Below are 25,972 nucleotides of genomic sequence, written 5' to 3'. Positions count from 1 at the left end.
TGAAGCTTTTGTTGTTTTTGATAAAGAACGACAATTTCATTCGTAAAAATTTAACTTTGGGTAACTTAATTTAATGATAACATAAATAAATAAGATATTATTTATTCTACATAATTTTTTTATTGAGCTTATGACACACATGAACTACAAACTCTACAATTGTTATCTTCTATTAATATTAGTGTTGGCATAACTGGCTTTTATTAGTTAATTATTATATTTATTCGTAAAATACCTAACATTAATCGACATCTACCGTGAGTCGCAGTTTCAACTATGTTGCCTGACGACTTCTTTCTTAAGTATAACCTTCGACCAATAATAGAACTATTGCATCAAATATCACCTATTCTTGAACAGGGAATGCATGGGGTAGTGTTGTTATTTTATAACGTTGTTTTTGTTTGTAGATTTCCTAGTAACCTCTTTTCGCTGTGCAGAATGGATATAATATATTGTCGCGAAAGAAAAAGAAGAAAAATATAATAAAACCCTTATAAAAATTTTAGAATAATCCTTCAATGGTGATGGCAAATCAATACAAACAAAAGTATGATAAAAACTTTATATGTGTACATATTTTAAGCGCTTAGGTTGAAAAGGATTTGTTTTCTGGGGGAAACGAACATAGCCATAAAATAAGCCTAATTAAGCTGATTATAGAAAAATTCATTGATGTAAGATTACATTATATTTGTAAAAAAGAAACCGCTCATATAAAAATGACTTCTAAAAGACAGCTTTATAACAAGCTGGATCTGTTTAAAGGTAATTAAACCTATATTACTGTTTTAATTACTTCTGTATAAAGAATACGTGGAAAACTGTTTCTTATTTCATTTTTTTTTTTTACTTTATTAAATTTTATTTTTTATTACATATTTGTCGCAATAGCGGCAATGTAAAAAAATATTACCTACTACTTTTTTGAATCGGTCAAAAATAGTTGCCACCATACAAAATAAACCTAAAACAAATATATCGTCGGCTTATTGCTCATTAACTGCAAAAAATCACTAAATACGTTTTTATCTATAATAGGCTCATTTTTGCATACTCTACAAAATGCAAAAACACACTAATTTCTAGCTGGCCAATTTTGGTCGTTACGTCTTTGGCAGAAAATTGATAATTGCAACTTTGGAAGTCAGGCGTTTACAAAGATTCACTAAGCAGCACTAGTTCCCCACCGAACGTGGTCTCGCCTTGTCGCGGCGGTGGGGCTTAAGCGTGCACCCCGATACCGTGGAGCAGCGTTGTCTGCACAGGGGTGCCGCGAACAAAGAGGACTGCACACCGTGTTCCCGTTTTCCCACCTTTGCTGGACAAAGGGTGCGTGAAGCGGGAGATGGCTCCCTTCTGGAGCCCTCTTGAATGCTAGGCCATGTCCCCGGCAGCTCTTTGGCTGCTAAACAGGAAGGCCCTCCAGAGGAGGGTACCGGTACGCCGGCGTGGCCACACCGTGGTCAGACGTGTGGGTCTGTCAGTAATGGTAGACCCCACGTGGATGAGAAGTGAACCGGAGGGCACTCCCTTCCGGTTGCTGGTTGCCATGTCCCCGGCTGCCTCTTGGCGGCTACAGGGGAAGGCCCCCCAAAGGGGGGTACCGGTTTACCAACGTGGCTTCGAAGAAGCACACCGCAATCCCTACCGAGTAGGGGATGGGGGCTGCTGCCTAGCAGGAGCCGTGAGGATGCGAACCTCTATAAAAAATGCCCCAATCCCAAGTTTTTGACACCTGACGATGGGATGAATGGCTGGAGGGAGTCTAGTTCCAAGGGTTGTCCCATACCGTAATCCCCACTTGGTGGGGGGCGGGGGCCGCTGCCTAGTAGGGGCCGCGAGGATACAAACCTCTATAAAAAATGCCCTAATCCTAAGCCTGTGACGTGCCCGGTGATGGGATGAGTGGCTGGAGGGTGTCCAGTCGTGAGGGCCGTCCCAGGGGACCGACCCCTGGCTAAATAACAAAGGAACTAAATGAATGATGGCAAACTTACAAAAAACATTACCCCAGGAGGGTACCACTCTAGGTGGAGAATTCCTCCGTGCTTCCACTTCGGTGGGAGCATGCTGCCCCACGTATTCTGGGGGGGGCAAAGCATGCCACGATGAAGGGGGCTGTGCGACGGGCAGCGGAAAACCCGTCGAACCGAGGTGTGCCAGCGCTGGCTCGACGCGCTCTGCGCTCGTCAGCGACTGCGAGGCGGCTGGCCCGAAAGGGAAAGTTAGGCGGAAGAGAAAGTCAAGGGGAGTTTCTTCCCGCGAAGGGGAGGGGGGGCAAACGTTGTCCTCTGACACGGATGCCCCACCGGAGAAAGTGGTGGTAGTCTCCGATTCGGCCTCTGCCGCGGAGGAGACGCCGCCCCCTAAAGGGAGACCCGCTCGGGGGAAGGGCGCACCATCACCGGCGCCGTCATCGGCGTCGATGTCTGTCGCCTCGCTGGACGGGCGGACGACAGAAGAGGAGGAGGGCGGTCTTCGGGACCCTGCCTTGGTCATAGGCAGGGCCATGAAGACCGTCAAGTCGTATGCGGCGACCAGGGCCAAAACCAAAATACATAAACATAAACCGAAGAAATCATTATTCTATTAAAAATACATCAAAATAATAGATTATTAATAACTACTGTTGCAAATCTCGTTTTGACGGCTTCATTCATTTTGTTAAGTCAATAGTTTTTACCGCGTTTCAAATTATGTTAGAAACAATTATGTTGATTCATGCCGATTTTGAAATTCCGAAAGCAATAAATTAATTAGTATAATAGTAGCTATTAACTAATTTTTATTAAGTTTAAAATACTCGATTCACGCTGACAATAATTTCACTAGCGACGGTAACATGTTAGAATGCAATACACGGCTATTTGACATTAGTGTATAATTGGTGAGGACTTAAAAAAACTAGAACTTATTTGTACGATGCTGCAACAACGTGACATTTTAAATAAAACAGTTTAACAATATCCTTTTAAGTCAGAACAGGCAGTCAATGCATTCAGAAAGATTAAATCTATTGAAGTAATACATACTATTGTGATCATTGAGAACAGTCAGTGCCTCGTATCAAACAGTGAACTCTGTGTTTTTAAAATGGCGAATAATGAGAAAAGGAACATCGGTCGGACCAGAATCGTGCTGTCACAGGTATGAGATAATTTTTTGTTTATATGCTTACCCTTCAAATGTATGTTCTACTTTTATTCATAACCCTTAGCTTATTATCACTACATAGTATAAAACAAAGTCGCTTTCTCTGTCCCTATATCCCTATGTATGCTTAAATCTTTAAAACTACGCAACGGATTTTGATGCGGTTTTTTTTAATAGATGGAGTCATTAAAGAGGAAGGTTTATATGTATAATAACATCCATTAAATAGTTCAATAATAAATTACTGTTTCCGAAGCGAAGAGAGGGCGGGTTGCTAGTTTCTACTATATAACAGATTGCGGCAGAGTTTTATAAACCGAGTGTCAGAACATTATGCTCCTGAACTTGAACTGTACACGCTTATAATAGAATCATCAATCTCTTCTCGTGGGCGTCTAAGGTGGGCTAGGAACCGGAGAATCGGCGAATTTTTATGAGTATTATATTAGCATTCTGCGATTGCTAGTCTACTAGTGATAGAGCAGTATTATGATCTCACATGGGTGGGTGTAGGAAAGAAATCGAAAGGATTTCTGTGTGGTAGATTGACGCAAGGCCGGGTCCTGGTATGCTGATGTCCATTAGCTCACTTAGACACTCATCGTGGGTGACGTGCGATCGTCTTCTTTCTAAAAACACGGTATGATGTCTATAGGTAAACACTTAATATCAGATAGGCTGTGTGTCTGCCTAAATAGTTTTTTTTTAGAATATTGTAATTTCTTTAAACTATACTATTTTATTATAAACAAAACTTCTACTGTTGTACGGGGTCTGGATCTAAAATGATAGCATTAGAATGTGAACCGTGAAATGTTTAAAACAATTCGTTACCAATCTTCCTATTTCCTAACATGTGATGTGAACAACAACATAGAACATCAAAAGGAAACTTAAGGCCTCACCAAATATTATAGCTTTCGATGTCGTAAATCATGACTAACTTTACGACTCAAACTTATTTATTTGAACGGAAAAATTCCGTTTCCGTAATGTAATTATGGCATTATAATTTAATTAGTCCAAAAAAAAGCGTCAAACTAGTCTAAAAAGATTTATGAGCGAGATGCAAATGATTTGCCAAATATATCATGTGTTGATTATGTGGGTTGCTTTTATGTATATTACTTATGTATGTTTGATTACGTTTTATGCCTGCATTTATCGAATGAGGGAATTGGAATATTTATCCATATTTATCCATTATTTACTCGGCATTGCCTCTAGTTAGCTGGCGGCGAATGCTTAAATCCGTCAACGTGTAGAAATAGTAACAAAAAGTTTAATAAAACACTTAAAAAAACAGAAATAGATGGCAAGTATTAAAAAGTAATAGACTCTCCAATTTACACACAGCAACAATGAACTTGAACCATGGAAATTTTATCATTATTACAAAACTAAAATCTTAACAAAAAATAGGCTGGCCTACACAACCATTAAATTATACACACACGAACTTGTTTAATAATTGCTGGACCGTTGTTTGATGTCTTGATTTGGTCAATTTCGTAAGTGTTGCACAACGTTATGTCGACAATCGAAAAAATAGTAAATTTTCGATTTTTAACTGTGCTCTTATATGTCGGTCGAAATGTTTTACGAACAAAAGGAATGTTGGAATATATATTTAATTAAGAACACATTATTATAAAATATGCAGGGAACATATTACATGTAATAATAATAATTAATACCTATACTTATAGCAATTGGCATCATCAACTAATTTTTAATATTCAAATTCAAATTCAAAATCATTTATTTCAACTTAGATGTCAGTATGACACACTTGTTGAATGTCAAAATACAAATAACAATGTTAACTCTACCACCGGTTCCAAAAAAAGCCACAGTCCTGAGAAGAACCGGCGAAACAAACTCAGCGAGCTTTTTTTTTTTGTTTTTTCTCTAATATTTTCTATCCTACGTTCCCGATCCTACGTACAGAATGGAAAGCAGCCGACGTCGCCTAAAACACGTCATTTCGGATCCTCCCGATCCACTAACGGTGCTTTTAGGTACCCCAAGCACCCGTCATCGTACTCCTCAAGCCTGTCGCTTGCGACGAAGGGCTTGGCGAGTGAATTAACCCACAGACACAGCCCACTAAGTTTCTCGCCGGAACTTCTCAGTGGGTCGCGTTTCCGATCCTGTGGTAGATTCTGCGAAGCACGGCTTTTCCTAGAGTTCGTGTTAGCAACATCGTCAGGTTTGAGCTCCGTGAGCTCACCTACTAGTTAAAGGTTGAAATAAATAGCCTCTCAAGGCTCAGCTTAGGTAGGAAAAAAAAGGTGGATCAGCCATTATAAAGTGCAGTAGAGACTAGTAACTAACGTATCGAGGTCATTAACTTTGTGATATCTTTTGACCTTGGTAATCATTTGACATGTTAATCTTTAGACGCCCAGACAAGAATGAGTTTGAAATGTCAATTGTGTTGATACAACGTAAAAATATTCCAAGTAACGTAATGTATCGAAATGATAATTCATGTCACTGAAATCATTGTCCAACAAAATCTGACCTACATTCTTTGAACTGGACCTTGGTGTAGTCTATAGTTTTAATTGACCAATAAAATAATACCATTGATCATTGGATAAAGTAACCGAAAGTACTTTATTGAACAGAATAAATATACATAGCAGAATAAACTCGGTGCTTCGGATTCTATCGAAGCACTTAACTTAATAACACAATTATTTAAATAAATACATAATTAATAAAATAAATGCCAAAAAATATATAAAATAAAATTAAAAGATTAATCTCGTTTTGGCTTCCGCCACGCTCAAAGACAGTGATATAATGGTGGGTGGATATTGCAGCTTATTTAAATGCGTATTTTTTTATATATCGATTATGTTGGCTGGTAAAAGAGTTGTTATTGAAACTATATCATGTGCAAGATAAAGTGATTGATTTGCATTTATTGTTTCAATAAACTTTGAATAGGGACATTAACGTTATAAATGACCAAACAATAATATTACAATCATTTTAATAATATAAATGTTTTGATCATAATTTGTCAACAAATATGAATCTGTCAGCATGATGATTGATTGTTACCGCACTATATAAAAAGGCAATAGAGTTAGTTACGAATTATTTGCGTTCGAACAGATCTGCCAAAATCCATGCCAGTAGCCAGAAAAAACGCTAACACTTAAATTTCTCGCCGGATCTTGCCAGTGAGTCGCGATTCCGATTCGATGGTAGCACTGCTCTTGCTAGGGCAGATGTTAGCTAAGTCGCCGAGGTCCACCCGGGTCTCAGAGCTCTGTGAGCTTGCTTGCACATTCGGTGAAGCTACCCAAACCCTTGAGGTAGAGGTTGACTAGCAGTAGATAGACACAAAAAAGTATACACTGAAGAAATTTAGTGAAAATAAGTAAATTGTTACAGACTTTTGTGTTACATTCGTTGTATATTACCAAATTTAAATATTTTGACACACATTAACACTAATCATACCAACACTTACTGGTACCTATTTCTACCATAGCGGGTAGATAACGGTATACGACATGTATTACTCAAAATAAACAAAACAAAACAAAAAATAGTATTATAACTGTAGATTAATTGGTAAGAAAAAGTCCTGAAGTCAAATGTTCAAAAGCAATAAGATAATACGTACATTTTCAAAGCAAAAGTTCAAAATGGGTCATTTGACCTGTTATGGTATGTTTAGTGTTAATAGCGCTTTAACGTGAGACACGCAGACATGAGGTCTAATAATATCTAAATCAGAATAACAAAGCTACTACTTATTCAACGAAAATGTAATTTTTATGTTGTTAATGAAACTTCAAGACTCGTCTATTATTTAATCTATCATGGCTATTGTTATCCTATCATAAACTATCATCATTACTATTGAAACTATCATAAAACTTGTTACATAAATTATATAATAAAAAGATATTAATCATAAAATTTTTAAAATATAAATTAATAGTCATATTAATATAAAATGCATTTATTAGATATTTATTCGACATCTGGGCTGCTTTTGATATTTTTTATCATAACATTTTAATGCGAAAAGACATTCAGAAATAGAATGCAACCGGATCAGAAAAATATTTGTTTTGAGGTATGTGGAAAAAGAGTAAAACGAATGTCGCGTTAAAAATTATTGCTTTTTATAAATGACGTACCATCATAATGAGGTATGTAGTTTTATTGCCAGCCACAACCATACATTGCAGATTGTTTTTTACCTCGACTGGTTCCTAAATAGATGTTGCAAGGTATGTTTGAGGGAGATTTTTTTTATTGTTTATATAGTTGGACGATCTCACAGCCCACCTGGTGTTAAGTGGTTACTGGAGCCCATAGACATCTACAACGTAAATGTCGCCACCCACCCTGAGGAATGAGTTCTAAGGTCTCAGTATAGTTACAACGGCTGCCCCACCCTTCAAACCGAAACGCATTACTTCTTCACGGCAGAAATAGGCGGGGCGGTGGTACCTACCCGTGCGGATTCACCCGAAGTCCTAGCACCAGTAAAAAGATATGGCAGTAGGGAGAAATGATCCTTAAAATGAATCATGAATCCGCCCTTGAAGCTACTGGAATAAGTGAAAATGTTCCAGAATGTTCTTGATGATACTAAAACTTTATGAAATCAGAGTGATACATGAATGAAAATTTTAATCAATTCTTACTAATTAAGTTAATTTAAGTCAATAAATTGATACAAGCTAATTTGTTTAAGAATGAATGAAACCAAGACATATGTAGGTATGTGGACTTATCTGAAAGAGTTTTGTTGATTTTTTTAACAATAATTAAAGAAAGATGAATACTGTGATAATATAATAATGAAATTAAGTTTTAAATTACACAGTTTATAATTACAGGGTTGTTATAACCAGGAACCCGTACAAAGTAACGTAAAAAGTAATTTCAAACTTTGATAATAATTAGTGTTTTGCCGGTTCATATAATTCCATTTCATTTTCCATTCTTCCGTTTTTGGAAGAGTTAATAGAAAATACCTACTTTTTTTTTTCAATGGATACAACAGCATTGACCTCAACGAATTCAGACTTTGAATCGATATATTTGAGTGCAATACAGTTTACGCATTTCCTTGGTCTGAAACTTTGATGTAATTGGGACTCCAGTACCGGAACTTTTTTATATATTTTTGCTAAGCACGACCGTGCCAAAATATTTGAGTAGCTTCAAAAGGTCATTTCTAAATCGAGAATCGATCTAAAAATTAATATATACTGTTTCTATATCATCTAAATATTTAAAAAATCGCCTTCGTGGACGAGAGAGTGATTTTAAGTTTTTTTTTATTTTTTTTATTGCTTAGATGGGTGGAGGAGCTCACAGCCCACCTGATGGAGCCCATAGACATCTACAACGTAAATGCGCCACCCACCTTGAGATATAAGTTCTAAATTATTCTGTGAGATCCTCTGGCTATACTCCATTAATGTAATTCGATATTAGCTCCTTTAAATTAGAAAATATATATTTTTAATTTAATTAAGAACCAAATGTTATATTGCTTTGTCAGATGGGATTGTAAAAATAATTAATGTATTTCAGGTGGTAGCATGTCTGGCATTAGATTTCTTGCTAATTGGCCTGGGTATGTCGATCAGCTTCGTAACTATGGTGGTACCGGAGGTACTCTACGCGAAGGAAGGAGTATCATTGGATGAAAATCAAGCTTCTTGGTTTGGTGAGTGATCTTTAATTTTGAAGTTTATTTTTATTTTTTGTAATGGTTTTGTATGAGTATGTGCTTGATTTTAAGTGGCTACCGGAATTCATAAGCAGTTAGGGAGCGTGTATGGCGTTATAATAATAATAATAATAATATTAATGTTTTTATTGCAAGTAACCATGACTCATATAAATTGTTAATAAGACTTAGACCTATTTTAGTAGTTATATTTACAACACAATGAATTACTGTCGTAACATGCCATGGGAGATGACACCACAGCGACCCATGTATACACAGTCCAGCCTGCTTGCGATCATGCTCAGGATACTGTTGGAGCTGGCCCTCACTCTGCTTACCAGAGATGCACACCTCTTACGCATGGTAGCGTAAAAACAATCTATGTGCGCGTCTGCAAACATCCCTGATGCGCTACAAAAGCGGGGCAGCACCACCAGCACCCTAAGCGCGTTATTATATTGAACACGGAGAGCGTTGTACGATCTTTGAGTATATCCAGCCCACAAGCTACACGTGTAAAAGTTAGTACAGTAGGCCCTAAAGAGGGTGACCTTGACTTTAAGTGAACACCGTGCAAACCTGCGAGCTATCATGTTTGCTCTAACCGACAACGCTCTCCGCTCTCGTTCAATATCTTCATCATCTTTGAGATCAGGGAGTGAGATGTTCGAACGATTAAGCCAAGGTTCATTCGTTGAGCAGGTACTAACTTTCTTAAATGAATAATTTCAATATACTTTCCCGATGAAAATGATGTAAATAAGTACTACATATTTAATGGTCCAAAATCTGTATACTTATATAAAAATGAATTGTTGTTCGTTAGTCTCGCTAAAACTCGAGAATAGCTGGACCGATTTGGCTAATTTTGGTCTTGAATGAGTTGTGGAAGTCCAGGGAAGGTTTAAAAGGTAGATAAATATGAAAATACTCGGAATTAAATAAAAACAACAATTTTGTTTTTCCTTTGATGTGTCCTCCATCGGACGGATTCCTTTTGTTTGTTTTAGTTTATTTTATACAAAAATGTAGGTCTTTTATTTATCGATTGAGGCACTACGAAGTCTGCCGGGTCAGCTAGTTACTAATAAAATATGGCCAAGCTCCACTGTAACTACCACTAAAGTATAAAATACAATATAGCAATTAGCATAAGCTGTTCGCGTGCCACCTGTTGTACATAAAACAACATTAGATTTTTATGTTGTACAAAATGTATGAGTTTGTAATATTTTCATCGGTTTTCGCGTATCTATACTATACTTCTACTTATAATATTATAAGAAGAAAGATTTGTTTGTTAGTTTGTACTGAATAGGCTCCGCAACTACTGAACCGGTTTGAAAAATTCTTTCATTGTTTGGAAGCTACACTATTCCCGAGTAACATAGGCTATAATCTTTTTTGAAAAAAATTAGGGATCCTTACTAAAACTCCAATAATGTAACCCAAGGTGTAAAAAAATTACCTAAAATATTCTTTACATCGCGTGCCCTGTGAAAACTATTGATGATAGAATAAAATAATGCACTACGACTTTGTAGAACACATTATTATTTACAAAAAGTGTCGCGACAGCATATGTCTAACTATTCTAGTTATGCCGCGATAAGCGTTCTTTTATTTAAAAAAAAATAAAACGACGTCAAAATAATATCCTTCTTTTGTTAAAGACCCGAGCGGAGCCGGAGCGGGCTGCTATAGTAGATATAATTAAAACTACTTTTACAGTTTAATCACGTACGTCCGTGACCACGAAAGCTGTAAAGTATTCGAAACATCGACAATAACACTGACTGACTCGTTGGTGCGGTAGTTAGCGCCCCAGACTTTTGCGTTGAGGGTCGTGGGTTCGATTCCCAGATCGGGCAAACATTCTTATGATGAATAATAGGTTTGTTTATCCTTTGTCTGGGTGTTTATTATCTGCTACTGCTATTACCGGTGCGTGCTGGTACTGTGGTATAATACAGGGAATTCTAATTTTTTGGCTGGATGACCGTGCGTGATTTGTTCCTAGCTATTTAAAACAATATAAATATGACAATAAGACAAGCGCAAAACTATGCAACTAAATTGTCATGAACAGTATTATAATATCGACGCTTGAAAGGCAAACGTGACTAAGCGACAATGCGTGAACTTTACAGTAGACTAATTTAAAGTTGAAATACCTGAAAAAAATTATATTTTAACGAATCTGGCTGTGGGATTGAAATGATTTTATTAAACCTAGAAATATATTTTTTTGCGCATCGAATATGGTTATTGCCTATCCTTTAAGTACAAAGCAGTTATTGTCGCTTAGTCACGTTTGCCTTTCAAGCGTCGATATGTACTGTGTATTTTTATTTAAAGTACTAGCTGTCCCGGCAGACTTCGTAGTGCCTCAATCGATAAATAAAAGACCTACATTTTTGTATAAAATAAACTAAAACAAACAAAAGGAATCCGTCCGATGGAGGACACATCAAAGGAAAAACAAAATTATTGTTTTTATTTAATTCCGAGTATTTTCATATTTATCTACCTTTTAAACCTTTCTTGGACTTCCACAACTCATTCAAGACCAAAATTAGCCAAATCGGTCCAGCTATTCTCGAGTTTTAGCGAGACTAACGAACAACAATTCATTTTTATATATATAGATATTATTGAATTACCCCAAAGCTAATTTTAAAATTCTTGTTCGTAGTATTTATTAGGTTCAATGTTTTATTGTGAGCTTACTCTGAATTGTCGTAATTTTTCCGGGAATACATTTATTATACTAATGGCGATAATGGTGTCATTTATTTAAAACCTGCTAACCAAATTATGTTAATTTTGATTTAAGTTACTCAATTTTGTTTGTCGATTTGAAAATAAATACAATAAATTACGTTATATGCGATTAGATAAGAATCAGTAGCATTGATTAAGCAATTTTCAGATTTTTATTTCCGAGTGTTACAAAATTCAAATTCTTGATGACCTATTGTGTTGTGTTATATGTTTCTAACTGTTACTAATAAAAAAAAAATTAATTCGATCATCATATCAGTTGCAAAACAATGACAGGGGGAGGGGCAGTGGTGTCTGAAACGTTCTTATGGTAACAAAGCGGTTTCCTGAGACTTCAAAAAACAAACTGATTTGTAACTATTTTTGGGTTACGCAATTTTGGAACAATAAAGTCAGTGTGTTTCGTTCAGAATTACCTAGTTTGATTTATTTATTTAGTCTTCGTGGTATCTTACATGACAGATAATAAATAATACATAAACAAATGTTATTTCAACCTAGATCCTAACGTAAGATCACTATTTACTAGAATTAACACGTAAGCATTAGCACGTAAGCATTAGATAACAAATGTTCAAATAACAATGTGATTCCTTTAATTCTAGTTTTCGAATTGTTTTTAAATGTAAATTTTTACTAATATGGAAGAAATTGTGTTAATTTACAAATTATGGGATGTTTCTGTCTAAAAATTATGAAAATATATCATTATTTATAAATTAGGTACAATTAGTTTATTAAAATTGATTAGTTCTTATGTATTATTTATAGACATCAAGTGTAATCGTAGCGAGCGACGCGATTGTACCTAGGTTTAAATTAATTTACTTATTTTCTGTAATGAATTAAAATATTTTATCTAGGCAATACTTACCGCATGAAATGGCAATGATATACGGACAGATGGAGAATAGACAAAATGTTTGGTGAAATTTACTACACTTAATATGATCGAATTTCTATATTTATCTTTTTTCTGAAGTACAAATCGTCTTTTCGCATTAAAAGTGTACAATTTCCAAAAAGTTCGAAATTGAGTTAATATACGTAATCATTTGGTATCACCAGTATTTTTCTCATAAATACTGTTAAAAGAGCGTAGTTAAGTTTTTTTTTTAAAGTTTACCTATGTTTTAACCACTATTAACAAAATTAATACATAATTTAATTTTACTTTAAAAGACAGATAATGTAACTGGTAAAAAATATAAAAAAAAAAAAATATGTTGCAGATGTGATTAATATTAAAAATATTACACGTTAAACCTTTAAAACACTCTCCTATAAAATTAGTAAGTTTTGAAATTATTCAGATTTAATGCGAGAAGACGAAATGTCTCCCACAAGTATTTGTGTAACGTTTTTTCCTACTATTCTCTTACAGGTAGCTTGGCGTTTCTGTGCCAACCTCTCGGCAGTATTTTCTCCGGTCCAATCCTGGACTACTTCGGGAGAAGGAAAGCTTTGGTCCTGGTGAACATACCTCATCTCATAGCGTGGCTGTTGATGTACTTCGCTTGGGATGTACCCTCGTTGCTAATTGCGAACGCTCTGCTTGGAATTGGCACAGGAATTATGGAAGCACCTTCCGTTACTTACGTTGGAGAAGTCAGGTAATCAATTGTTTTTTTTTCATGTAGCTCACTTCTCCCCCTCGACTGGGTGTGTCCGTAAGCGGATTCCCAAGCGTTAAAAAAAAAGGTCTCTTCTATAAAAAATTCAACGCTTAATGATGGCACTTGTCATGCTAAAGCCAGAATAGCGTTGCTATCTCTCCTGGGTATTCTTCTAAAGTTACACCTGCCAAAGGAGCTTAGATTTAATTCAGATGTACGAATTTAATCTGCCGAAGGCTCTGCGTTCCAAGCTATAGGTACTTAAGAAAATACAAACGGCGGTATATACGTCCGCGGGGCCCAGTTATGCTTGAAACAAAAAAGAGCCATTCCATTTTTTGTGTGCTTAAGTGTCATACATCGTGACTGGTAAGGTAGATGGGAAAAGACCTCGGGGGCGCAGCCCAATACGTTGGTCCGATCAGATCCGCACCGCTCTTGATTCCACGTTTCACAACGCCCCCCACACCGCCAGAGACAAGAATAAATGGAGAAAGATCGTGCGTGCGAAGGTGATTCAAAAGGGTGCTCACGACCCTCAGCAATGAGGAAAACGACGCAAGGAGGAGGAAGTATCATTACATGAAATATGCAATGGACGCTATTAGAGTTTATCTTTGTTCATAAGAATTATGACAAAAAATCACCAAAAATTAAGTCTTCACGCTTCAAATGAATCTCAGAGTTTTATAGTAAACGAGTTTGTGACTTAATTATAATTAAGTAAAACTGGCAATTAAATTACTTTATTATCTTACAGGGGTTTTGAGCGCTTTAGTAATTTATGAATGGATCGATGTCTTGAATTATTGAAGAATTTGAATTTGATATTAACGAATCATCCCATTAGTAGCTATTTAGATTCAAATATTAATTTGTTCTAGATTAGTAAACTATATTATAGCTGTTTGACGACAATGATATATTATTATAATAAACATATTCCCTTGGACCAAAAAAAAATTGCGAAGTCGTTGTGGCCTAAAGAATAAGGCGTCCGGTGCATACATTTAAAGCGATGCAACGGTGTTCGAATCCCGCAGGCGGGTACCAATTTTTCTATTGAAATACGTACCTAACAATTGTTCACGATTGACTTCCACGGTGAAGGAATAACATCGTGTAATAAAAATCAAACCCGCAAAGTTATAATTTGCGTAATTAGTGGTGGTAGGACCTCTTGTGAGTTCGCACGGGTAGGTACCACCACCCCGCCTATTTCTGCCGTGAAGCAGTAATGCGTTTCCGTTTGAAGGGCAGCCGTTGTTATTATACTGAGACCTTAGAACTTATATCTCATGGTGGGTGGCGCATTTACATTGTAGATGTCTATGGGCTCCGGTAACCGCTTAAAATCAAGTGGACTGTGCTCTTCTTGGCCGATTAATAGTAATAATTACGGAAACATTATTTGTGATCAACGAATTAGATCTTTGAAGTAAAATCAAACAAAAATTTAACAATTACGTTGTTCAATTGACGAAAACGCTCGAACATTATCATTTTCATTATTTATTTTATCTTTATTGTGCATATGTTAAGTCTCATTCACTAAGTTTCACCTAAGTGGGGAATTATTTAAAAATTATTCAAGATGATTACTTAAATTATTTAATAATTTAAAATAACTAATGAAAACAGGTTGTGCTCGTTTCGTTTCAAAACTTTAATAAAACTGTTTTACTGGTTGTAGGACCTCTCGTAAGTCCGCGCGGGTAGGTACCACCACCCTGCCTATTTCTGCAGTGAAGCAGTAATGCGTTTCGGTTTGAAGGGTAGGGCAGCCGTTGTAACTATACCGAGATTTTAGAACTTATATCTCAAGGCGGGTGGCGCATTTACGTTGTATATGTCTATGGGCTCCAGTAACCACTTAACATCAGGTGGGCTGTGAGCTCATCCACCCATCTAAGCAATAAAAAAAATTGGAAACTAATGAGAGATTTTTGTGTTATAACAAATTTGTTATAACACAATAAAAACCTATCATAATAGAAACCTTCCATACCTCGTTGAGTCGAAATTGCTTGCCTTGCTCCTTAGAGCAGGGTATCTCTGTGAGGACCCACCGGCGCACCGGGATAGGGGATATGGTCGGGGAAACTGAGCCCGGGGGTTTTTAAGTTGTCTGGGGGGCGGGGACAGGGGGTACCCATTCGAGAGGAGAAACAGTAATGGATTGCGAACCTGCAACCGCTGCTATTCCTATTCAGTATATCTCTAAAGCTAAAGGGTTAGCGTAAAGATTTTTTTTATTTCAAACCACTCTATCAATTACAGAATGTTAGATTGGAAATAAACAAAATTTTATTTTGCGTTATATATACAAAGAACGTAATAAATACAAAATAAAATAAAATGAATTTAAATATAAAGTAGCCTTTTTGAAATTCTGATACGGAACAGAGGTGTGTCAATACCATTTTGATGTGTAGATGAACCTAAAAAGATAACGCAATCAAATGTCTCGTAAATTTTCGTCTCTGTGTTTTAATTAATTATAAAATACCAGTTGATAAAAGGTATACATACACTATGCGTTAACTAGCAATATATTTGAGATTAAAGGTGTTTATGTTAATTTATGTCAATTTCAGTTAAATGTTGTTTTATGAAAGTTATACTCCTGTGTTATTTATATTACTTATTTATATTATTATTTCTAAATTTATTCCGTTGATAGAGACCATCATCTTTCTATTAAAAAAGTCAGAGTCAGATCATTAATATTGTATTGAAGCTATTAAAGCTATTTCTTAATAATATAATGCTCGACTTTTAATGAGTAGGATGTTATTAGCTGCTTTATTTATTATATTATAATTTGTTATCGTTATAATTTTTTTACGAAGTATATTTCCAAAATAAGTCTTTGATAAGAATTAGGCATATTCTATTTAGTGCGTATATAGAGTCTGAATTCGATTGCAGATTGTAACAACATTTTTAATCCGAAGAACGCATAGATAGTGGCAGATGTAGCTACGAGGTAATCCGCTAGGACATTACTAGTACAAAGCGGTTTTTAATTACCGGATTTCGAATGCCCCGAGTAGGTTACAGGTTGTCTATCAGGAGACTTTGTAGTGTCAACTGATTCCAAAGGGCCAATTTAGTATGTTTGCAAGCTTGACAAATTTAGGCAAGGACACACTTATCATGGCCACACAGACCACATGAGAGTCGAAACTACTGGAAACATTCAGAATGATTCCCAGACGCTTAACTTTTCAAAGTTGCTAATAATTCAACGTTATTTTTACATGAACATATATATATGATGTACATAATGTAGGTCAACTTATTATGTCATAAGAAGAAATAATAGACAAAGAAGAAGAAAGTAAATGTTATAGTTTATAATTTATTTCTTTATCTTACAAACAGATGATGGTACCTTATTTTTAAAGGTAGTAGGAGTTTTATTATTGTACTTGTTAGTACTGTATTAATAATGTTGATTTTATAGGCGTTACGTTAGGTGTATAACTCTGTTCCCTCGCTTAAGCCCCTTCGTGATTACGGTCGATGAAACTTGGCTGAAAAGTCCCGAATCGAATAGGTTTTATATGTAATTAAGCCGCATATCAAATGTTAATCAAGTTTTGTTTGCAAACGTTTGCTGGTTACCAGCCGCAGAACATTCACATTTTAAATACAAGTAGTTCAATGGACAGCTTCCTTCAGTTGAATGTGTAATAAAGATTTTCTTCGATTTTCTCGAGTCATGGTTATATGAAACAACTTTTACGATTTTTGATATCGGACGTGGTCATCCATCGGACTACGCCATCTGTAACAACTGTATTCGAAACGTCTGAAATAATATTATATAATATTTGTATTTACGGATAAGCGGCGATATCTTCCTCAGAAGAAACCGCTGAAACAATTTGCCCACGGTGCTGTGGCTGGAGGGCCTATGTCGATGTTTTATGTGTGACACGATTTCAATGAAAAAATAAAAAATTAAAATTCGCTTTCTCGAAAAATTGTGAGAGATTTTAATTCTGTAACTTTTGGAATAAGCTAGATGCTATTTTTAAATTTTAATATAGATTCATTTCACTCAGTTTTAAAAATAAATTTTAAAGATAGCATTTTATTATTTATGGAAATGGGTTCTTGCGTCGCGAACATTATTTAACTAACTAATGTTCTCCAATTTTTCTAAAGAGCATGTATTTTTATTATTATTGAGGTCTTCAAATGATGATGCCGTCTTTATTTTTATCTTCATTTTTAAATAAAAATATTTGAAGATTTTTATTGATATAATACATATGATATTCATAAAAACCTTGACATATTCATATATATTATGTTATAGTTTTCAAATAATCTTTAAAAAAAATTTAATAGATATTTTACGTTTTCCAATTTGTTTACATCCGGCTCCGTTTTCGGACAAATCTATATATATAAAAATGAATTGCTGTTCGTTAGTCTCGCTAAAACTCGAGAATGGCTGGACCGATTTGGCTAATTTTGGTCTTGAATTATTTGTCGAAGTCCAGAGAAGGTTTAAAAGGTGAAAGGTGAAAATATGAAAAGGCTCGGAATTAAATAAAAATAACAATTTATTTTTTTTGCTTATATGGGTGGACTAGCTCGCAGCCCACCTGGTGTTAAGTGGTTACTGGAGCCCATAGACATCTACAACGTAAATGCGCCACCCACCTCGAGATATAAGTTCTAAGGTCTCAGTATAGTTACAACGGCTACCCCACCCTTCAAACCGAAACGCATTACTGCTTCACGGCGGAAATAGGCGGGGTGGTGGTACCTACCCGTGCGGACTCACAAGAGTTCCTACCACCAGTGATTACGCAAATTATAATTTTGCGGGTTTGGTTTTTATTACACGATGTTATTCCTTCACTGTGGAAGTCAATCGTGAACATTTGTTGAGTACGTATTTCATTAGAAAAATTGGTACCCGCCTGCGGGATTCGAACACCGGTGCATCGCTACATACGAATGCACCGGACGTCTTATCCTTTAGGCCACGACGATTTTGTTTTCCCTTTTATGTACCCCCGTCAGACGGATTCCTTTTGTTTGTGTCTTTTATTTATCGATTAAGGCACTACGAAGTCTGCCGGGTCAGCTAGTAAGAAACAAAAATAGATATACTAAGCAAGCTGATCGTTCAATTGGTTACATTTAAAATAAAGCGTTGAAATTAAATCTTCTTCTTCACAGTCGTGTCACTCTTGACAGAGTGGTCGTGATCGTCATGTAGTGTTTGTTGGAAGGGGCAGACTTGATGCGTCTCACGATGTCGCGCCATCTCTCGAGGCCATTCTACTGCACTCATTTAGGGGACCTCCCACTGCAGTTTTAATTTGGTCGGTTCACCGCATTGGAATTGGTGGAAATTAAATACAAATATGTTATATGTATTTTCTTACCCTCGCCTTTATTAAACCATAGCTTGAAAAAAAATTCGATTACATTAAAAATGTTAATTAATGTAGTCGGTTTTTTTTTCAATTCGTAACTACATACGTTTTATTTTACAATTAGATTAATTTTATTTATTTATTTTAGTGAATGAATCTTTAAATAACAAATATATAAATAAATAATATAACCTTATCTCACCCTTACAACTACAACGAATTCTATGATGACACGTCACAATATGTTAAGATTCACCAAATGACTTACTTAGGCTATCGTGCGGAAAGGAATTAACTATACACATTAAAAAACACGGGAAAAGAAAGAACAAATATTAACTTTTGTGTCTTCGGCCTTCGGTTTTCTCGGTCTAAATATGTATGTATCTAAATGTAGAGTACATTTATGGTACTTCAATGAATTTACTTTTTATTTATTTATGATTTGCTGCTTCATTAATTTTGTGCAAGCGCTCTAGGTTTAGGTAAGGGACAGTTTGTGTTTTAATACCTGATATTCGTGTTGCACACACAAAATGGTGTTTTTTTTATTGCGTAGACAGGTGAACGAGATGACGGCCCATCTGGTGTTAATTGGTATATACTACCACTCAACTGGAGATACAAGAATGGAATCTGAACTATAGTGGAAACATCCTTAAAAACCAAATGAATCCTCGCTGAATTTATTATTAATCTGCCCTGTGTAATATCCCATAATTTCAAATAAGTATTATAATTGTTTTTTATTTTTTTATTGTTTAGATGTGTGGACGAGCTCACAGCCCACCTGGTGTTAGACCATAGACCATAGACCATAGACATCTACAACGTAAATGCGCCACACACCTTGAGATATACATAGTTCTAAGGTCTCAGTATAGTCACAACGGCTGCCCCACCCTTCAAACCGAAACGCATTACTGCTTCACGGCAGAAATAGGCGGCGGGGAATGTTATATTATATAACAAGGCATCTTTCTTGAAGGGGATTGCAAATACATACAATACATACAACATGAGTCCGGTCTCATTAGCGACAGCGAGTGTACGCATCGTTGTTGTTGTTGTCTAGTGACTCATCGCACAAAGATGACGACCCGCATTTTAAAATGTAGTAATTGCAACATCGTGATTTGTGAAGTGCTTGCTTTCATACAAAATAAAATAGATGTGATGAGTGAAGACAGTTTGGTGCGTATATGTTCAACGTCTTTCTCCGTGGAAGAAATTGAAAATGCTAAAAGCCTTTTGTTTGAATCTGTTATGACTTCAAAACGAAAGAGAACACGTAGAAGGGAAGGCCGAATGCATCGCGATCTTTTTGATGTTATCAGTCTTTTTAAAGAAACTGACCGGGAATTAACTCCAACTTTTGTGGCTAGAGATTTGCAAAAGTTACCGCCTGTACATTTTGATCATCTCGACGCGACTAAGCTTTTAAAAGACATACTCGTCATCCAAAAGGAGATACAAACAATTAAGGAATCATATGTAACGGAGGATAAGTTAAATGAAATAAAAAATGAACTTTATAATCTGAAAAGTGCATCTTTAGTGAATAATAACTTCGATATACATAACGCCGAGGGTCACATTAATACAAAGAGAGGCGGGGGTATACTAACGAATAGTTATTACTTAGACAGTAGCCCGATCGAGCCACCTTATTGTTCACACGCGGAGGTAAGCATTGCAAATCATGAGCATGAGCGCTCCTCCGCCACCGCCACGGCCGCCGCCACGGCCGCCGCCACTGGCCTCGATACTGGCGATCGGCGCGTGGAGTTCGTCGTCCGAAACTTCAGTACTGCGGCTTTGAACGGCAATACGTTTGCGCCTGCGCAGACGGTGGACCCCGCTGCAGAACGCGGCTCGTGCATGCAATACTCGCATAAGGCGGCATCTACGCCAGAGCCGAATGGCGTCGGTTCGACAAATAAGTTGTTGGCGAAGGTTGTAACTGCAGAAGGAGAATGGAAGGCTGAGGAACCGAACGAACAGTGGATTTTGGCACAGCGAAAGAGATATAGAAACCGATTTAGTACTGTGGAGGGCAAGGCGCGTAATAGTGCAGATCAGAAATTTAAAGCGGCAGATATTCGCGTGCCTTTGTTTGTCAATAATGTGGACAAGACTACATCAGAAAATGACATTGTAGATTATATTTATAACAAAACGCAAGTTCGTGTCATCTTACACAAAATAAAATCTAAAGTACAGAGGCAGTACAGCGCATATAAAATGCTTGTACCTAATGCGAAATTAACGCTGTTTCTAGACAACGCCTTATGGCCAGAAGGAGTGGCTGTGAGAAAATTTATTAACTTTAAACACAATTATGAATCTGAACACACACAGAAAAATAAATAAAATTAAATTTGTTAGTTTTAACTGTCACTCACTAATAAGCGCCGTTGACTACGTGAGAACACTGTGTCAAACGGCGGACTTCTTAGCACTGCAAGAGACATGGTTGCTTCCGGATGAAGTCCCGTATCTTGGAAATATTCATCAGGAATTCGCATACATCGGAAAATCTTCAGTGGACGTTACAGCCGGACCACTGAAGGGTCGAAGCCACGGTGGACTTGGAATTTTATGGCGTAGAAATATTTTTCACGCGGTATCGGTGATCGGTGACTGTGTAAACTCACGTATTGCGGCAGTTAAAGTGGCTCTTGATGAACGTGAGTTTCTTGTTTTTTCTGTTTATATGCCGACGGACAGCGCGAATAATCTAGACGAGTTCATAGACTGCCTTGCAGAGATAAATGCTGTTATAGAAACTTGTAGTGTAGATTCTGCGTATATACTGGGTGATTTTAACGCACACCCGGGTTCACTGTTTGGTACGGAACTTCTTGACTTTTGTGTTGAACAAAAATGGACATGCGTTGACGTGGAACGTTTGGGTGTACTTTCAAATTCATACACTTATTTGAGTGACGCGTGGGGAACTACGTCATGGTTAGACCACATAATCACGACTGAGGTCGCTACAAAAAGCGTTAGCAGCGTAAATATAAGATACGAAGTATCGTGGTCTGATCATTTCGCGGTCGAATTGGTCTGTGATCTTCAAGTTTTAGTGCCCAAGTTTGCACAACAAGGCTATGTGCCTGATAGTGCTACTTGGGGTGACAGAGATAGGGCCCAGATTAATCAATATTGGGAAGTTTGTTCGGCTAATTTGCGAGATATAGATTTTCCAAACGATATGCAAAAGTGTGGAGATATAGCTTGTAATAACATAGAACATAGACTGATTATCGATAAAATGTACGATAAAATAGTAAGCACACTTCGTAGTGCTGCTGCGGAATGTTCCACAAGTTATAATTTGAAGCGCAGACGTAACAGAAATATGTATGTTATGGGTTGGAACAAACATTGTAAAGATGCACATAGGGAGGCTCGGCTTCGATTTCATAATTGGATCGCTCTTGGAAAACCGAAATCTGGTCACGCGTATCAGCAAATGCGGGAAGCACGGAGAACTTTTAAAGACAAAGTAAAGTGGTGCAAAAAGAACCAGACTCAAATTAAAATGGATATACTTGCTACACAACATTCAGCAAAAGATTTTTCGAAATTTTGGAAGGAAACAAATAAGTTGAATCCGAAGCCGAGTGTCCCAGGGAGCGTTGAGGGTATAAGCGACTCCGGTCTGATTGCCAATGCATTTAGGGAACATTTTAGAGTGAAGTCTCCATTGGTAACAGCGAATGCTGGTGCGAGTGATATTCGGCTTGGGGAACCAATTACGCGAATCACGGCGAAACAGGTTGCACGGGTGGTGAGTGACATGAAGCGAGGAAAATCGCCTGGTCATGACTCATTGAGTATTGAGCATCTACAATACGCAGGTGTTCACTTGCCCAGAGTGCTTGCCATGTTGTTCACTTTCTGTGTAGGCCATTCATATTTGCCTAAAGCGATGATGAAGACCGTAGTTGTTCCGATAGTTAAGAATAAAACCGGGGATTTATCCAGTTTAGATAACTACAGACCTATATCACTCGCAACAGTCATCGCTAAAGTACTGGATGGTATAATTGATATTCAGTTACGAAGACACGTAAAGCTGCATGATGCCCAGTTCGGCTTTCGACCTGGACTCTCGACTGAAACGGCTATACTGAATCTCAAGCATACCGTCCAGTACTACACAGACAGAGGCACTCCTGTATACGCCTGTTTTTTAGACTTATCCAAAGCGTTTGATCTGGTGGCGTATGACAGGTTGTGGCATAAGTTGTCGAATGATACAGACTTGCCTCATGAGTTTGTTTCTCTCTTGAGATACTGGTATGGTAATCAGAGCAACTTTGTGAAGTGGTCGGGGTCGCAGTCGGATATGTATAGGCTGGATTGTGGGGTAAGACAGGGTGGCTTGTCATCGCCAAGCCTTTTTAACCTATACATTGACCGCCTGATTCGTGGGCTCAGCAATTCCAATGTCGGATGTTCCATTGATGGTGTGTGTGTTAATAATATCAGTTATGCAGACGACATGGTGTTGCTGAGCCCATCGATCAGGGCTCTCAGAAAGCTGATTAGGATATGCGAGTGTTATGCGGAGGAACATGGGCTCAGATATAATGCCGTTAAAAGCGAACTGATGGTATTTAAATCAGGCAGAAAAACCTACGAAACTGTCCCATCAGTCATACTCAACGGCAGTGTCCTTAAACAAGTATCACAATTCAAGTATCTGGGTCACTGGGTCACTGAGACGCTTGCAGACGATGTAGACATGGACAGGGAGCGCAGGGCGTTGTCAATCAGGGGTAATATGCTGGCCCGTAGGTTCGCGCGGTGTACTGCAGAGGTGAAAGCTACTCTTTTTAGAGCATACTGCCAGTCTTTCTACACGTGCAGCCTATGGGTTAAGTATACCAAGAAATCTTACAGCACCCTGCGTGTCCAGTATAATAACGCTTTCAGAGCGCTGATGTGGCTGCCGCGTCACTGCGGTGCGTCGGGGATGTTTGCGGATGCGCGAATAGATAGCTTCGCAGCAATCATTCGTAAGCGAATTGCTTCCCTAATTCGCCGTGCGCCGGGTCAGTCACAACCGCTACCTACGGCTGTTCGCCTCACGGATGGATCTGGACTGCCCAATAATGCAACACTGGACACGTGTGCATTTTGAGCACTCTGGATCCAAACCAGCCTTTAGGTTAAGGTAGTTTTCATGTTAATTTAGAGTTTTTGTTTTATTATTATTATTATTATTTGATTTTTTGTTTTTATTATTATAATTATTGTTTTTGTTTTAGTCCGAGATTAGTTATTATTTTTATTTAATTTTAGTATAAATGAAATGTTAATGCAATGTAATTAAGACGTGTAATATGGATGTGAAATCTGAAGTAAATTAAATAAATAAATAATACCACTGTCATATTATCTTGCATCGTAGACATGTTTACTTGGTCTTATTTAGATATTTATATTGACACTAACATTAAATCATTCTGTAGAATAAAATCAACATTAATTTTCGTTGCTGTCTATTTGGACTGTGCTAAACAACTTTGGAGTCTCTACATTTTTGCACGTACATACATACGTATATCATGAATTTGATATTACACATTCGAATCGTCTACCACGGTCTTGTAGGAGGTGTGGGAGAATTGATGCACTTAACTTCGAGTTAGCCTACTGAGTTTCTCGCCGGATCTTCTTCACTAAGAAGAAACCACTGTTCGCAAATTCCGATCCGGTAGTATGTAGATTCGGCGAAGCACTGCTCTAACTAGGATGTGCCCTAGGATGTGCTAGCAAATTTTCCCAAGAAAAGCTCCGTGAGCTTTCCTACACGTTTGGTGAATCTAGCATAGCCCTCTGAGCTTACTTTTTAAGGTAGGTAAAATAAAAGAGTAAACGCACCTAAATATCCAGTCATTAAAATTACTTCATTTACTTGCGGGAGCTTCGTCTAAAATCATTGAATTAGAAGCTCTTTCAAGCTTCTCGCCTAAACCAGTTCAAACCTTTTTTTTAGCAGGCCTAAAGTGAGTGAGGTGAACTCACTAAACTAAACAGGAATATACCCGAAATGTCATGTCAATCGCTGTTATGTTGTTGCCTTTGAGAGCCATCGGCTTTTGCGTCTTCTTTTATTTTTGTTCGTTTTTGCTGCAATTATCTAACAATCTTGATGTTTAGTTTTTATAATAGTTCAACAGTTGTGAAATTAGATTGGGCTGAGTGCCTGTTGTATTTTTTTTTATTGCCCTTGTAGGCAGACGAGCATACGGCCCACCTGATGGTGAGTGGTTACCGTCGCCCGTGGACTTCAGCAATACCAGGGGCAGAGCCAAGCCGCTGCCTACCGCTTAATACTCTCCACAGGCCTCGTTTGAAGAAGGACATGTCATAGCGCTCGGGAAACACCGTGACATGTATATTATTACTACAGTATTTCAAGCTTATTAAAAAGAGTAGGTAAATTTAGATCACGTTTGTCATACCTGTCTACGAAATTTGCAAAGTACTTGAGAGGCTCGATAGTCCGTACCTAAATAAAAATAGTCCGAGGAAAATATTATACAAAATGTTGACATAAACTCGGCCATTTTTCATCTAAATTGTAAAATAAATGTTTTGATAGGACTTGTAAGCTGTTCTAGCCATCTTAGTTGTAAAAATTATCTTGTCTGTAATTTAGAAACAGAATGACCATGAAATAGAAATAGCATATCAATAATTATCTAATTCCGAAGAATATTATTCACTTAATTTATTAACAAATGAAGTGAATAATAAAAGCTACAAAAAAAATTGCTGGACTAATGTCATTCTTAAATTAATAATCAGAGTATTTCATTTCTCAACTGCTAATATACTACTTATGTTTTCTGCAATATAACCAATTTAGAAGATTATTAATTCTCAAATCTATACATATGAAACTAATCATTATCTTTTAGGGGGTGGCAGAAATTATCAATTCCCATCAATACTCTACAGTTAGAGACATGTAGAGACCACTCTACTTACACCTAACGCTTAGTGTTTTTCTAGAGATCGTTTTCGCCTAGTACTTACCATTCAGCTTTGGAATGAACTCCTCCACACGGTTATTTTCGAACTCTTTTTTTTTATAAGATGAAAAAGTTTCCTCTCGTAGACATCAAACTAGCTGTCCTTTTGTCATTGCTGACATTAAAGAGCGGCAATCAACAATCTAACTATGTATAGGCTATCAACTTACTGTCGCAGTAAAAATATATATCACTAGCGACCCGCCCTCGCTTCGCTTCGGAAACATTAAA

At 37.0% G+C, this 25,972-nt stretch overlaps 1 protein-coding gene across 6 annotated transcripts in view; it reads left to right on the top strand.

Moving 5' to 3' along the window:
* Positions 1-25,972, top strand: part of LOC101742075 (facilitated trehalose transporter Tret1) — a 60,970-nt gene that overhangs the window by 17,392 nt on the left and 17,606 nt on the right. For 2 of the 6 annotated variants that reach the window (XM_004931346.5, XM_062669371.1), the window contains exons 2-4: positions 2,980-3,150; positions 8,737-8,872; positions 13,047-13,275. In XM_004931346.5, coding sequence (XP_004931403.2) covers positions 3,097-3,150; positions 8,737-8,872; positions 13,047-13,275 — 419 coding nt within the window. In that variant the 5' untranslated portion in view covers positions 2,980-3,096. Of the gene's footprint in view, positions 1-2,796; positions 3,151-8,736; positions 8,873-13,046; positions 13,276-25,972 lie in introns of all 6 variants that reach the window. The other 4 variants (XM_062669373.1, XM_062669370.1, XM_062669372.1 and 1 more) reach the window with 3 other exon arrangements.

This window comes from Bombyx mori, chromosome 7, assembly GCF_030269925.1.
Source record: "Bombyx mori chromosome 7, ASM3026992v2".
Classification (NCBI taxonomy): domain Eukaryota; kingdom Metazoa; phylum Arthropoda; class Insecta; order Lepidoptera; family Bombycidae; genus Bombyx; species Bombyx mori.
This window is presented reverse-complemented; position numbering and strand designations above follow the sequence as displayed.